This window comes from Antechinus flavipes, chromosome 6 (genome assembly GCF_016432865.1).
Source record: "Antechinus flavipes isolate AdamAnt ecotype Samford, QLD, Australia chromosome 6, AdamAnt_v2, whole genome shotgun sequence".
NCBI classification, from domain to species: domain Eukaryota; kingdom Metazoa; phylum Chordata; class Mammalia; order Dasyuromorphia; family Dasyuridae; genus Antechinus; species Antechinus flavipes.
In genome coordinates this window covers 7395517-7409875 of record NC_067403.1, presented here as the reverse complement: position 1 = coordinate 7409875, position 14359 = coordinate 7395517, and the positions used below count along the sequence as shown (strand labels likewise).

The following is a 14359-nucleotide window of genomic DNA, read 5'->3' as shown; positions in this document are numbered from 1 at the left end:
ACAGTGTTATGAAATGGCCAAAGATAGAAAAAGCCTGAGAGGGAGAAACACGTGACTTGAACAGTAGACATAGCTGGATATTATAGAACGGAATAGTTGGTTGTTTATTAGTAACTGTTTAAAAACCAACTTTCCCATTGTGTGATCTCTACACTGTTGTAGCTTCAGATGAAGACAGGGTATTTAGTATCTGTGATTTTAAAGTCTAAATGCTAATTGATGGGAGAATCTGGGTTGTGAAATCCGTGCCCATTCGTTTCTTTGGTGGCTAATCTGCCATTTTGCAACGGAAATGCTCCTTTTTTTCCAGTGAATTAGAAATTATAAAAAAATTCTGGTGTGCCTGAAGTGATTTGAAAATTGAGAAAAAAAATTTACAGCCATTCCCGTAAATATTTGAAGTTACATACTTGCCATTTTACTCATTCGTTTGTTTAGAAAAAACGTCTTTCTTTTGGTCAGACTGTTAACATTGAGCTTCACTCTGACAATTGTGTGAGATAAGCGAGTTTTGATGGAGTAGCTTCCAAATGATTGCTTTTATTTATACAAACACTTTATAATGATGAAGTTATCCTCATTCTCCATAGACAACATAGACCAACTAGTCAATAAATGATGGGGGCCTACCGTGTGCCTGGCACTCTACATTCTAAGCCCTTGAAATCGTGGGAAAGGCTGTCCTGCACCTCCAATACCCATCCCTCGATTTCTGTGAAGAGCTAGAAGCTGTAAATGTGCATGTGGAAATCTTGGACCTTTTGGTTGTTGGAAAAGGATTGGATTCCATCCGTGTAAATAGCCTTTTGAGTTCCTCCAGGGATTAAAAACTGTGTTACAGCCTTCAGATCCTAAGTGGGGACCTTCTCCAGTTAATGTGTCAAGCATTAGATAGAAAAAGTTATTCTTATTTCAGGTAACATCCTAAATTCCGAAGCATCATCTCACTCATATTGGCCACTTAAATCCAGACAAAATAGCTACCAGTGCCTTTTTTTTTTTACAAACTTTGCAACTTAACACACTGCTGAGGAAAATCACTCCTCCAACAAAAATGTCATCTGCTCAGAAACTAACGGTTGCCTGGAAACAGGACTGTGCTTGTTCAGGGTGACCCTGCCAGGACAAATCAGAGGCTGAACTTGAACCCAGGCCTTCCTGAAAACTGCTCCTTTCTAGCCACCTTACCTCTCTTACACATTTTAAAGAAAAGGCTACAAAGTATGTGTTGTTTCCATTATAGATTATCTAGTGGGTATAGGGATGGAGTACTAAGTAACTGTAGTCAATTTTTGGTTCACTATTAGTTAGAAATAGACAAATAATTTAAAGCTGTTAAAGCAAGCGGGCATCTTGCTGGCCCATCAGATAGAGCATGGCTTAGAGTCAGGAAAATCTATGTTCATGCTAGCTGTTTAACCCTGGGCAGCTCATGTAATTTTTGTCATCCTCAGTTTCCCTATATGTAAAATGGGGGGAATAACATCAACCTCTCAGGTTTGTTGTGAGGATGAAATGAGGTAATAATTGTAAAGTATTTTAGCACAGAGTAGATGCCATATAAATGTTAGCTATTAAGTCTCTGGCAGCAGTCTTAAGTTAGATTTTGGTAGTGTCCATGACATTTCCTTTTATTTCCCAATTGTTTAAAGTTTTCCAAAGGACTTTTACATTTGTTAAACCAACATTAACTCTGATATAGATAGGGCAGTTTATTTCTCTCTTGCTGACGGGGAAGTAAATACTGGATAGCTTGCCCAAGGTCAATACAGGCAGTTAGCAAAGAATCACAGCAAGAATCCAGGTCTCCTAAACCTATACTGTCTTATTATTTGAAATCATTAAATTTCATTTTTTAATATGTGAAACTTCACAAGAATTGATCCGTGTTCCTTTCCAATATGATGGATTACAACTTGACTGTACTTTGTCTTCTGAGTTTTTATGACTGAAAAAATTTCCTTGGTGACAATCTTAATTGTGATGCTCCTATCCAAACTTAGACTGATATTTGGATAGCAGAGTGGTATAGTCTATCACTGGACCTGTGAATTGAAGCTTTTCTGGTTTGGCAGGACCTTTCTGAGTGAGTTCTACAGAACTCAGGACTACCGTCATACCAAAAAGATGCTTTGAAGTAGGACTGTAATGGGACATAGTTTTCTAATAGATAGTTAAAGACTTTTCAGTAGTTCTGACTTTTTACTCAATTTAAATGAACTGGTGAGGATTTATAGTATATTTGGAATCCTGGTACATTCCTTTTTAGGCCCCCCCCCCCCCTTTTTTTTTAAATTTATTCAAGGATCTACTTAATTGGGGGAAAGGGAAAGAGGGTGATAATGATCTCATATAAGATGAGGGTATTTATATCTATTTGATATATTACACGATTATAAATTTCTCTTTTTCAAATAAACAAACAAATATCTATTGGTACTTGTTTGGTGGTAGAAACATCTCAACAGAGACTCTACTTGCAGGGATTTTGTTTTACATTTATTTAATTAGAGGAAGTGAAGATATATCTGTAATAGTTAGCTTTGATACAAAGGACAATGTATGTGCACACGAAAGGTTCATTTGAATGGTAATAGCTCTGATTTAGGTTTTACTCTCTCCCCCCCCCTTTTTTTTTTTTTTTTTTGGTGAGGCAGTTGAGATTAGTGACTTGACCAGGATCACACAGCCAGGAAGTGCTAAATGTCAGAGGCTGGATTTGATTCAAATGCTATTGACTTTAGGGCCAGTGCTCTTATCCACTGCACCATGTAGTTGCCCCCATGATACAGTTTTTTTTTCCAAAAACGCTCTTGGAAAGCAGTGTTTGTCAAGACTTTTTAATATTCCTTCATTCGCTTTTATGAAACGTTGTGTTCCAATTTTTTCTCCCTCTTCTTCCTCCTCCCCCTCCTCAAGATAGCAAGCAGTTTGATACAGATTAAACATGTATTGTTCTAAATATATTTACACATTTATGCTGCACAGGAAAAATCAGATCAATAAAGAGAAAAAAATGAAAAAAATAAAACAAATGACAACCAAAAAAAGTGAAAATACTATGCTTTAGTCCACATTCAATACCCATAGTTCTCTCTCTGGATGTGAATGGCACTTTCCATTGCAAGTCTTATCTGAATTCCCTTGAATCATCTCATTGTTGAAAAGTCTATCACACAGCTAGCTGATCATCACATAATCTTGTTACTGTGTATAATGTTCTGTTAGTTCTGCTCCCTTCCCCTCAGCATCAGTTTATATAAGTTTTCCCATGCTTTTCTGAAATCATCCTGCTGGTTGTTTCTTAAGGAATGATAATATTCCATTACATTCATAAACTATAATTTATTTAGCTATTCCCCAACTGATGGGCATCCACTCAGTTCCAGTTCCTTGCCACACAAAAAGGGATGCTACAAATAGTCTTTAGGCTCTTTAGGTCAGGTCTTTAACATACATATACCTGCAAATTTTTTCTCTTGTAATTTTTTTTTTAAAATATAAAAACATTCCTTTTTTGTGTAAAATTATTTTAGTATAGCCAAAGCCATTCAAAATTTCAAGTTATTTTCCCCATTTGTTAAAGAAAATGTTCATCACTTTGATTTTTGAGACATCTTTTTCTTCTGGCTTTTAAAAAATGACATTATTTGCATTGATTTAATTTGTGTTTATTATGTGGTATGGAGTGTTTATCATAGTAGTGTGAGCTATACCTCTAAACCCATTTTTCACCTTATATCAGTTTATTTTATTTTATGTCATTTTCATATTACATACTAGTTTTACTTAGAGTCTTTTTTAGTCATGGATTTTATCATATACTAACTTGTGAAATCCCATTTCTGGGTTCTCTTCTGTTGTATTGATTTTTTTTTCCCCATACCATACAATTTCATAATTGTTGATTTATAATAAATATGGAAATCTGATAAGACAAGTCCTGTCATTTTACTTTTTGGATTCTTGCCTGCTAGAATTTTGTTGTGACTTTAATTATATAAAGTAAACCTTTGGTAGGGTGGTTGGTATTTTATTCTGCAAATTATTTTGGAAAGAACTTAGACCTATTGATTTATTTATTTTATCTAAGTAAAGGAGAGCCCTATATTTTTTCACTTCGTTTATTTCTTTCAAAATAATTTTGAAGTTGTCTTGCTATGTCAATGCCTGTACTTGTATTATAGTGTAAAAGATAACTTTGTTTCTTGATTTTTGCTCCTGGTATATCAAATTGGAGATTACTCTTGTTTGATATCTTGTTATTTTACTGAAAACATTTATCATCTCAATTCATCTCCTTTTCTCCCCACTTTGCTCCTTAGAGATCTCTTCTGTTCCCATGTGCTCAATTATCAGCTCTATACAGATAACTCCCAATTCTTTATAGGTAACCCCATTCTCCCCTGAGCTATAGTCCTGCATCTCCAATTGTTAGCTGGACAGGAATACTTTGATATCTATAGGCACCTCAAAATTCAGAACATCTAAGACCGAACTCTTAATTGGTGTTTCTCAGCCTTGAGGCCCTGTTCCTTTGACCTAGTTTCTTTAGTTCTTTTGATTGTGTGGTTATTTTCACAATTAAACAGGCTTGAAACCTCATTTTTTGATACCTTCACTCTCTTGACCTGATGTTACAATGACCTGCAAAGTCCTATTAAATATACTTCCGTGATAGTTCTTCTGTTCATACTGTCACTACACCTGGTCTCTTGTCTGGATTGGGCCATCAACCTCTTTCCCATTCTTTTTACTGCAGGTTTCTCCCCTTCCCTGTCTTTCTTTAATGTAGCAGCCAAAATAATGCACAAGTCTTCTATTTCTTCCTTATTCAACTGTAATTGGCTTTCTGCTGCTTATGGAATAAAATACAGGGAATCTAGAAATCTGTGAATGTGTAAGCATCTATCGTCTGCTACTTCAGGTGAATTCGGTGGCAGATACATTGAATTTTGAAGGGAACTAGGAATTCCAAGAAATGGAAATAATGAAGAAAGGCATTCCAAGCATGGAAGAACAATCCTATCCAAAAGCACAGGACAAGGAAATATAATATCATTTATGAGGAATGTATGTAGGCCATTTTGGCTGGAATGTAAAGTATATGAGGAAATAAATTTAGAAAAAGATAGGCTCAAGTCAAATTGTGAAGCGCTTTAAATAGTCAACCAGGAGTTTATTTTATTTTAAATATAATAGGGACTCACCAAAGGTACTTAAGTAGGGAGGTGACTTTTTAAGACTGATGCTTTAGAAGTATCAATTTAGCTATCCCATCCACAGAAAGATCTAATGGAGTATGAAGGCAGATGGAAACATATAGTTTTCACTTTCTTTACTTTTTTTTCATAGTTTTTTCCTTTTGTTTTATTGTGGAGAAAGAGATTGTTGTGAAATTATATATATAAAATATATATCTCAATATTAAAAAAAATTTCAATCCAAATGATAGCTGTTCAGTCCTTTAGTTACTGTCACATAACAATGCATTTAAGAAGTGAAATACATTCAACTTTGTAGCTATTTGAATTGAAGTAAATTAAATTCCAACATCACCTGACTAAATGGGTTATAATTTATCATTTAAAGTACTTTTAAAATTGTAGCGGATGAGTAATCTCCAAGCTGTTAATGTTAACAGACTTGTAAATTGGCCTGTCCCACTGGGGCAGATCCTTCAACTCTGGGTTTTAGAGCCGGAAGGGACTCTTTTTGTCATGTAACCAAGCCCTTTAATTTTACAAATGAAGAAACTCATTTGTAAATGAGTTTGCGAAGAGATAACAATGCTTTGGCCACAGTCATATGGCAGCAAAGGAAGGGTTGAAAAATCAGGTCTTTTGGCTCCCCAGAGCTAGGCCTTTTTCTCATAGCCTATTTTCTTATCTGGATTTTTGTGGAAATGACAAATCAGAGACCAAAAAAGAGAATTGTAGTTGTTGTTGTTGTTTAATTGTCATTTGTTTTTAAGTAACGAGTGGGGTCCTGAGGAGAGAGCCCTACTGGGTCAGAGCCTTTTGAGGGGAAAGAGAAGGTTGTGCTTTCTTATTTTTATATCTCCAGCACCTAGCATTGTATCTGGGATGTGCTTATTGATTGAGTCTTTTAGGATAATAGAAGCCGTTCTCTAACCTCCAAATATTGTCATTTTCCCAAGGTTATTCAGAAAAAAGTGGCAGAACTAGGATGCAAGTTTTCCCCTTCCCAAGCATCTTGATCTTGGTCAAATAAAAATATTGTTTTTTAGTAAGGAAAAAATATGCATGCTAATTGTATTAGTTTTTAGATTTACCTTTTAAATAGGATGTCCTGTGAGATATAAACTAGGCTTTTGTAAAAACAGTGTAAAACAAGGCTGGAAATTTTCACTATTAAAGTTCTCAGAAAGACTTAAACCCAATTTTTTTTTAAAGATTATTTTAAATGGAAAAAAATAGAATCTTTGGTTCAAAAAGAACTACTAATCTCATTTTTAATCAATACTTGTTTATACTCATAAAATTTGGTGTAAGAAAGATGCTTATCATCTACTTTTCCCCCTGAGGCAATTGGGGTTAAGTGACTTGTCCAGGGTGGAATAGCTAGGAGGTGTTATGTGTCTGAGATCAGATTTGAACTGACTTCAGGGTTGGTGCTTTATCCACTGTGCCACCCAGCTGCCCCTCTGGGTTTTTTTTTCCTTCTTCCCTTTATTTTTAAGGGTGAACTGTCATTAGATTGAAATTATAATTGAAAAGAAGTATTAAGACAGATCAGACGGTAAGTGTTGAAAGTGCAAAGCACTGTTAGAAAGTATAGTTTTATTTAACTATGAACATTTTCATTATTGTAGTTGTGCTAATCAGAAAATAAATTCAATTCAGAAGACATTTAATTGTCTAATATGTTCACTGTATTTATTGGGCAACATGACTTCTCTTTTCCCTATCCCCACTTAATTATTGGCCTTGGGAATTGATATAGTGGGGAAAGAATAGTCTTAAGGTTTATAGAGTTTCTGAATATTCCAATTTTCTTTGGATACTATAGTCTGATTTTGAAGTTCTTCAGGCATTTTACATTTGTCATTTAATTGAAGTGATTTAAAAACCAGATCAAGTAACAGTCATAGCTTCTTTTGGCCACTTAAATTTGTGAAAGTGATCAAATTGCATAATTCTATTTCTTGTTCTTTAGATTAAATGCTCTCCTACACCCATTATTTTCTCAGTAGTATTTTATTTTCTAAATACTTGTAAAGATAATCCATCAACATTCATTTCTCTAAGATTTTGTCTTCCAAATTTTTTTTTCCCTCTCTCCCTCACCTTCCACCTACACAAGATAGCAAGCAATCTGATACGGGTTAAACATGTATAATCCTTCTCAATGTATTTCCATATTTGTCATGTTGTGCTAGAAAAATCAGACTAGAAGCGGGGAAAAGATAGGAGAAAGAAAAAGCAAACAAAAAGATGAAAATACACATTCAGTCTTCATATTTCATATTTTTTCATGTGGATGGCACTTTCCTTCCCAAGTCTATTGGAATTATCTTAAAGTCATCACATTGCTCAGAAGAGCTAAGTCTGTCATAGTTGCTCATCACATAGTCTTCTTGTTACTCTATGCGATATTCTCCTAAACCTATTGTTTTTCCTACTCTAATTAATATTCTAGTTTCTGTAGTCTGCACAATATCTCTCTTGGTTGCTTGATTAGTATCCCTAATACTTGTGAAATTATCATAGGAGAGAATAGAAAGACATTCTTAAACAATTTTACTTAATATTTAATGTTTTGTTTTTGAAAGAAATGCTTAGATACTTTATCACAAACTCAGGAAGTATTTGAAATGCTTAATTTTGTGTAGGTACCATTGTTGATTAAATAGTTATAACATTTTAGAGGGGGGTTATAATATACTCTCTCATTCTTGGAAAGCTATCTGGACAACAGCTACTTTACTCAGTACTTTGCAAAACAGGTTTATAGATTTCTTAATGTTGTTCCAAATAATATGTTTTTTTAAAAATCTTTTCCTTAACCTAACCCTGTTATCTCCTTAAAGTTGAGGAAATCAAATTGTAACTTTTTCTCATTACCTGAGACCATTCAAGTTTTACTTTTTTATGTTTGACTCTCCCCAGAACTGTTTGTCAGCTTGATAATTTTATTCTTGAGTACTCATTGTCCCCTTAAATATGCTTAAAGTAATGATTTAGAATTTTAATCCAGAATTTTTGATTCCAGAGCTCTTTTCTACTATTCCATGCTTACTAATAGTAAATAAAGACAGAGGCAAATAAACATGACATTGAGTTATGTCAGGGGAATTTAAACAGAAAGACTTCTAACCCTTCATTCAAATAGACTAAGTTTATGGTCTTGAAACTTACTGTCTCTTTTTAGTCTTCCACATCATTTATTTTAGAGATGAATCTTTTTTTTCCCTCCAAGTTGTTCTTGTTTTTTGGCTGAGTTAGGGGTAAGTGACTTGCCCAGGGTCACACAGCTAGGAAGTATTAAGTGTCTGAGATCAGATTTGAACTCGGGTCCTCCTGACTTTATTTAGGGCCACTACTCTATCCACTGCGCCACCTAGCTATCCCATGAGATGAATCATTTTTAGGAAGAGGGATCACACAGCCAGTTGTTGGCAGAGTTTGTATCAGAATTCAGGTTTCGTGAATTCTAATGTAGTATTATAGTAACTTGCTGCATTTTCAGAGCCCAAAGTATAAAGGAAGGGTTTACAAATTAGTTAAAATAAATGGAAGAGATTGTAATGTTCTTTGTACATATTAATTTGAACTTTTTATTTTGAACATTTTTATTTTCATTCAGCTTTCTAAAACCAACTTTTCCAACAACAATGATTTCCGGGCTCTTCTGCAATCTCTATATGCCACATTCAAGGAATTCAAAATGCACGAGCAGATTGAGAATGAATACATTATCGGCTTGCTTCAGCAACGCAGCCGGACCATTTATAATGTACACTCTGACAACAAACTCTCAGAAATGCTTAGCCTCTTTGAGAAAGGGTTAAAGAATGTGAAGGTAAGTTTTAAAATATTAAATTAATATTTCTGTAGTCTTATTTATGTCACTTGCAAAGTTTGCCAAAATTTTCTATCAGTCAACCTGTAAGTATTAACTGGACATGAAGAGGTTTTTAAAATGAAATTTACTCTTAAAGGGTTTGTTCTCCATACCTAGGAAACAATACGTCTGCACCTATTTTCAAAATAAATATGAAACATGAAAAATTATTTTTTGAGTTAAATATGACCTTCTTCGTGAACTAAACTGAATTCTTCCAGATCTTTCTAAAATGCTAAGTCTGATGAAAACATGAAGATTTTCAATTTTGTTTGGGTTAATTCAAAAACGAATGTCTTTTTTTTTCTTCCCTGAGGCAATTGAGGTTAAGTGACTTGCCCAGGATCGCACAGCTACTAAGTGTTAAGTTTTTGAGAATAGATCTGAACTCGGGTCCTTCTGACTTCAGGGCTGGTGCTTTATCCACATAACATCTAGCTGCCTCCTAAAAACGAATATCTTAAATACCTTTGAACTGCATCATTAAAACTTAAGAGAACCAAATGCTTCATATATAAGTTTGTTACCAGTTTAAAGGGTTACCTTTCTATTTCTTTTCTGTTGTGAGAGTAATAAAATACTGAAATAAGGTGGTGGGTGATACAAGATGTTTTTGAAGGTTGAAATTAAGTGCAAGATTTTTTTTCCCTTGGATATGTTTTAAAAGTATTGATTACTTTTACATTTGATTCTGATTTATCCCTACTTCCAGTATTGATGGAATAGGCCCAAATAACCACATCACTGTCTTTGCGTATTAATTTTACCAAGTGAGTTTTTGCTTATAGTCCTGACTCTTAAGAGAAGTACAAAAGAGTTTGAAAATTAGTCAGTATTTTCTCATCATTCATAAGAATTAGAATGTTGTGTACAAACATTACTGGATTGTATTTATCAAACATATTGGGGGAAAGAATCAAAGAAGGAAAGAAAACTTATTTGATAATATATGGAATGGAATGATGATAATACACATTTAAGAGAAGGGATAACTGTTCAGCTCATTCTCATGAGTCGCATCTCATGAAGTATTGGTGATTTTCCAAGGCTATTTATTTATTTCCTTTGTTAAGACCTAAGACCTCCTCCCAGGTCTAACTATGATCCTGTAATCTTTGTAGAATATCATCACTAGAAGTACTTAATTAACATGATAATGATGATTTCAACATCATTAATACATTAGAACCAAAAAGTCATTATCAAGATGTGAGATTCTTTTATAATACTGTTTGGCCACTTACCCAGTAATAACATTTATGACACTGTTTCTTGAAATTAACTGTACTATTGTGATATTGGCTTGCTTAACATCATATTTTGGTAGTGTCAGTTCTAATTGTTGGCAAAGGGATACATGTAAAATGAAGATAAGTAGGAATTAGTTATTTAAGTTCTTTTATAAAAAATAAATTTTTGAAGCAATTAATGATTTTAGATTTTTATAGAGTAAAAGTCCATATAAAATTTTGAAGTCATCATCATATGTTATATCTGTTGTATAGCAGAAGAAAGTATTACATTAAAGGAATCGAGGGTTTTCTGTTTTAAGGATATTTTTTCCTCTTAGGCCTTGATGGTATATGTTGTTATAACTTTATTTTGTGAAAATTTCACATAAAATCTAAAACTGTTTCCTGAGATTAGTATGGGATATAAATAAACAAAATATTTCAGTATTTATAAACTTAGTTTTAAAGTACACGTCTTTTTTTTTTTTTTTTTTTTTTTCCAGAACGAGTATGAACAGCTAAATTATGCAAAGCAACTGAAGGAGAGGCTAGAAGCTTTTACAAGAGATTTCCTTCCTCACATGAAAGAAGAAGAGGAAGTGAGTATACATTAATTTTTTCTTGGGCATCAGTTTTAAGATAGGTCATTGCTTTGATAGAGGTGAAACTGGCTCCACACCTATGTTGTTGAGGAGAAGGCCAAGGAAGCAAGAAAATCCAATTTGTTTGGGATTAATTCCTTCATTAAACAAGCAAGTTTCTTTTATGTGCAAAGCCTTGCACTTATGCTTTGAGATCCCTCTAAAAGATGATCTGTTTCCATATTCAGTGTAGAGGGTCAGAATGGTAATTTTGCTCTGGTGATTTTTGAGTTTACATCAGTGCAGTTTAGTTGAATAAATGTTTATGAATTATTTACTAGTGCCCTATGATAGGCAGTCCATGTATGCCAGCTATTACTAGCACCATTGTTACATTTTTCAAAATATTACAACTTAATATAAAATAGTACTTAGTAAGCTAAATCTTACAACACCAGGATTTTTCCACTGTTCAAAAAAAGAATGATCAAAGGGAGACATCACCACAACAAACTAGATTAAGTTGAGCATTAATATAGTCATTGCCTCTCATTTTGTGAAATAATGTGGCATTCTCCCGATTTGAAATCTGTTCCTTGAAGATTTGTTAGCCACGTAAATCTTGAAATGGAAGATAACTATGGTTTATAGCAATAAAATAGATAGTCATTTATATGTGCAAAGATATTTAATGATTGATTTTTGATTGTATTAATGATGGCCTTGTAGGTTGTCCTGCTTCCTTTTAAATGTAGATATTTAAAATATCTAGTTAAATAGGTGTATAGTTTTAATTAGAATTGTCTGGGAATTAAGTCCTTTTTTATTATTCTAGTGAGTCATGAGGCCTACTAAAAAAGACATGAATGACAGTAAAACTTGGTAATGATTAAAAGTTAAAATTTATTTTGAAGCTTACTTAGTTTATGGTTGCCACTTTAATGTATTTCATTTCCCTTTTGCTCATTTTGATTTGTTGTAAGATGAACCAACAACAGATAACATTTATAGTAAATTTAATGTCATTTTCTTCTTTTGGGTCTGGTCTAAATAGATGAGTGAGTGAGTGTGTGTGTGTGTGTGTGTATTTGAAAGTTGAGTCAATATCTTATTTTTATTAAGGGGGTTGTATATACTATTATAATTCTGAATGTTAAGATTTCTCTGAATTTGAGAAAACTTAAGGAAATTGTCTATATATTTTTAAAATATCTCTAATACCTGAAAATTATAATATTTCTTTTGAAACAATTTTTTTGACTTTGTCATAATTTAGGTTTTTCAGCCTATGTTGATGGAATATTTTACCTATGAAGAACTAAAGGACATTAAAAAGAAAGTGATTGCACAACATTGTTCTCACAAGGACACTGCAGAACTTCTTAGAGGGCTTAGTCTCTGGAATCAAGCTGAAGAGAGACAGAAGTTTTTTAAGTATTCTGTGGATGAAAAATCAGATAAAGGTAAAACTTAACAAAGTTTAAAAGTTTTTAATTCACTGTTTACTTCATACTTCAAACACCATTTCAGCTTTTTAAAATGGAATGTAGATTTCTTTTCGGTAGGGATTTTAGAAATGAAGTTGTATTTTCATTCAGCAATGAAGTAATTATTTTAAAGTATAAATTTGTTTTAAGCTCCTATGCTAAGGCATTTTAATCTCATGGGCTAGAGACATAGGTGACTTCTACTACTTTTTAGGTAAATCTAAGAAGTGTAAAATTAAGAGAAATCTCCATATGGTTTTGGGGAAATAAATGTGTATATAAAGTTTTTTTTTCTTTTTATGTTCCGAGCGTACAAAACGTTCACCTACTTGCTGTTCATTTTTCTGACAACATAAAGAATATTTATAAATCAGTCAAGAACTATTCACTGAGTGCCAGGTATTTGCTATCTGCTGAGGGTACAAATATAGTGAATGATTAAGTCTCTACTCCCAGAGAGCTCATCGTCTTCTAATGTAGGAGATAATAAGGATCTATTAAGGCATACCCAGACTTGCTCGAACAAATGTACACATAGGTAGGCACACATGTGTCTGTACATATAACTATACAGGTCTTCATATTCTGTGTATATGTGTGGAACACATATGTATACACATACATACAATAGCTATATTGATAGATGTGTCTTTTTCTCCACATACACATGGACAGAATAAAAGCAAATGATCAGGAATCCATTCCCAGTTCAGCTACTTATTACAGTTTTTTATATTTTAGTTTCTTTATTTGCAAAATTAGAAGATTAGACCTTAATGGATATGTTAATCATTCTTGTGACCCTCCCTTACATTTTATTTTCATTGAGTCCAGTGAATACACAGAATTTATCTGTATGGAGTTTTTTGAAACAACAATTATAAATATAAGAACTATGCATGGCTTTATGAATGTTATCTTTAATTCTTAGCTGCCATTCGGTTACTTATTAATCTTTTATGAAGTATTTGTAGAAAACCCCTTATTCTTCCAAAACAGAAGATTTAGACATAAAAATGCTATTGAAGTGTTCTGAGTGATGTTTGATGAAATTTGTTCCCTTTGCTGTATTTTTTTATTAAATGAAAAATTTCGGGACTCTATAATTTGAAATAAAAATGTGTAAGTTATCATTAAATCCATAAAACTTCTTTACTGGGATTCTTTACTGGGAAACCCAGGCTTATGCTGGTTGTGTCATGTTTTATTGTAATTATAACATATGATTTAAAAGCATCATACTTGGTATATCTTAATTTCCCACTCCTTCAAAGAAAATGCTAGTTACTTTGTTTTGAGTTCCTTCTCTTTCTCTCTCTCCTTCCCCTCCTCCCTCCCTCCCTTTCTCCCTCTTTTCCTCCTTCTTTCCCTCCCTCCCTTTCTCCCTTCCTTTCTTAAGGGACTTTTCTTTTATTATCAATGTCTTAACCTAGCAGCTTTTTCCTGAAACTGAGAAGTAGATACAGTGAAGTTATGTTTACAAAGGCAATGTACATTGTACTTATACTCTACATGGAGTCTTGCTTTTGTTACTGAATCTTTCCTGTATTTACATGTGAAATGTATTCTAAATCTTGCCTAGATTTTAGGAGTACAAATGCTCCATATAAACAGCAACAGTGCTCCAATGTGATTAAGTATATCCATATTTATATGGCATGTTTTATTCCTTCTTCCCTCTCTCGCTCCATTTCTTCTTCCTTTCCTTTCCTCCCTTCCTTCCATTCTTCCTTCTTCCCTCCCTCCCCCCTTCCTTTCCTCCCTCTTTCCCTTCCTTCCTTCCTCACTCACTCCTATCTTCCCTCCTTCCCTCCTTCCCATTCTTCCTCCCTCCCATCTTCCCTCTGTCTTTCCCTCCCTCCCATACTCCTTCCCTCCTTCCCATCTTCTATCCTTTTCCCCCCTATCCTCCCTCCCTCGTTTTCTCCCTTCCATCCTCTCACCCTCATTCCTTTCTTTTTTCTTTCTCTTT

At 33.7% G+C, this 14359-nt stretch overlaps 1 protein-coding gene across 2 annotated transcripts in view; it reads left to right on the top strand.

Annotated features, from left to right (window-relative positions):
• FBXL5 (F-box and leucine rich repeat protein 5) overlaps positions 1-14359 on the top strand; it is a 42185-nt gene that overhangs the window by 1639 nt on the left and 26187 nt on the right. For both annotated transcript variants that reach the window (XM_051965536.1, XM_051965535.1), the window contains exons 2-4: positions 8830-9045; positions 10823-10918; positions 12177-12363. In XM_051965536.1, coding sequence (XP_051821496.1) covers positions 8830-9045; positions 10823-10918; positions 12177-12363 — 499 coding nt within the window. The remainder of the gene's footprint in view (positions 1-8829; positions 9046-10822; positions 10919-12176; positions 12364-14359) is intronic.